The 598-nt window shown below is 66.1% G+C and overlaps 1 protein-coding gene across 1 annotated transcript in view; it reads left to right on the top strand.

The window, feature by feature from the left end:
* Positions 1–6: 6 nt before the first annotated feature.
* CAMK2N1 (calcium/calmodulin-dependent protein kinase II inhibitor 1) overlaps positions 7–598 on the top strand; it is a 3,075-nt gene continuing 2,483 nt past the window's right edge. Inside the window, exon 1 of the mRNA XM_010829963.1 lies at positions 7–210. Within this exon, the coding sequence (XP_010828265.1) occupies positions 45–210 (166 nt within the window). The 5' untranslated portion in view covers positions 7–44. The remainder of the gene's footprint in view (positions 211–598) is intronic.

Here is a 598-nt window from a genome sequence, read left to right as displayed (position 1 = left end):
ACGCGGGCGGAGGAGGTGCCGCCGCGGAGCCCCCGGACGCGACCATGTCGGAGGTGCTGCCCTACGGCGACGAGAAGCTGAGCCCCTACGGCGACGGCGGCGACGTGGGCCAGGTCTTCTCCTGCCGCCTGCAGGACACCAACAACTTCTTCGGCGCCGGGCAGAACAAGCGGCCGCCCAAGCTGGGCCAAATCGGTCGGAGCAAGCGGGGTGAGTTCGCGCCCCATTCCCCGATACCCGTTTCTCGGGCACCCCGGCCTGGTGGCGGTTCGCTAGCGTTTCCAGCACCCGGGGGACCGTTCCGACCCACTAAAATCTCGTCGCGCAGAATTGCGGGGAGTGGGGGGTGGGGGATCCCGCACTGCGGGTCCAGCTCCGGCTGGCCTTGGGAACCCCTCCCCCTCAGCCTGATCCGCGTTTGGGGTCACCCAGGGGGCGTGGCGGCCACTCGCTGCCGCAGGGGGCCGAAAGGTTTTCCCAGGTCCTTGACCGTGCCAAAGTTTGCGTTCTGATTTCTATCCCTTGCCCCCTTTTGCGCAATGTAATTGCAGCTGCACTCCATCTACAACCCGTGTGTGTGTGTGTGTGTGTGTGTGTT

This window comes from Bison bison, unplaced genomic scaffold, assembly GCF_000754665.1.
Source record: "Bison bison bison isolate TAMUID 2011002044 unplaced genomic scaffold, Bison_UMD1.0 scf7180017864516, whole genome shotgun sequence".
In the NCBI taxonomy this organism is placed as follows: Eukaryota; Metazoa; Chordata; class Mammalia; order Artiodactyla; family Bovidae; genus Bison; species Bison bison.
This window is presented reverse-complemented; position numbering and strand designations above follow the sequence as displayed.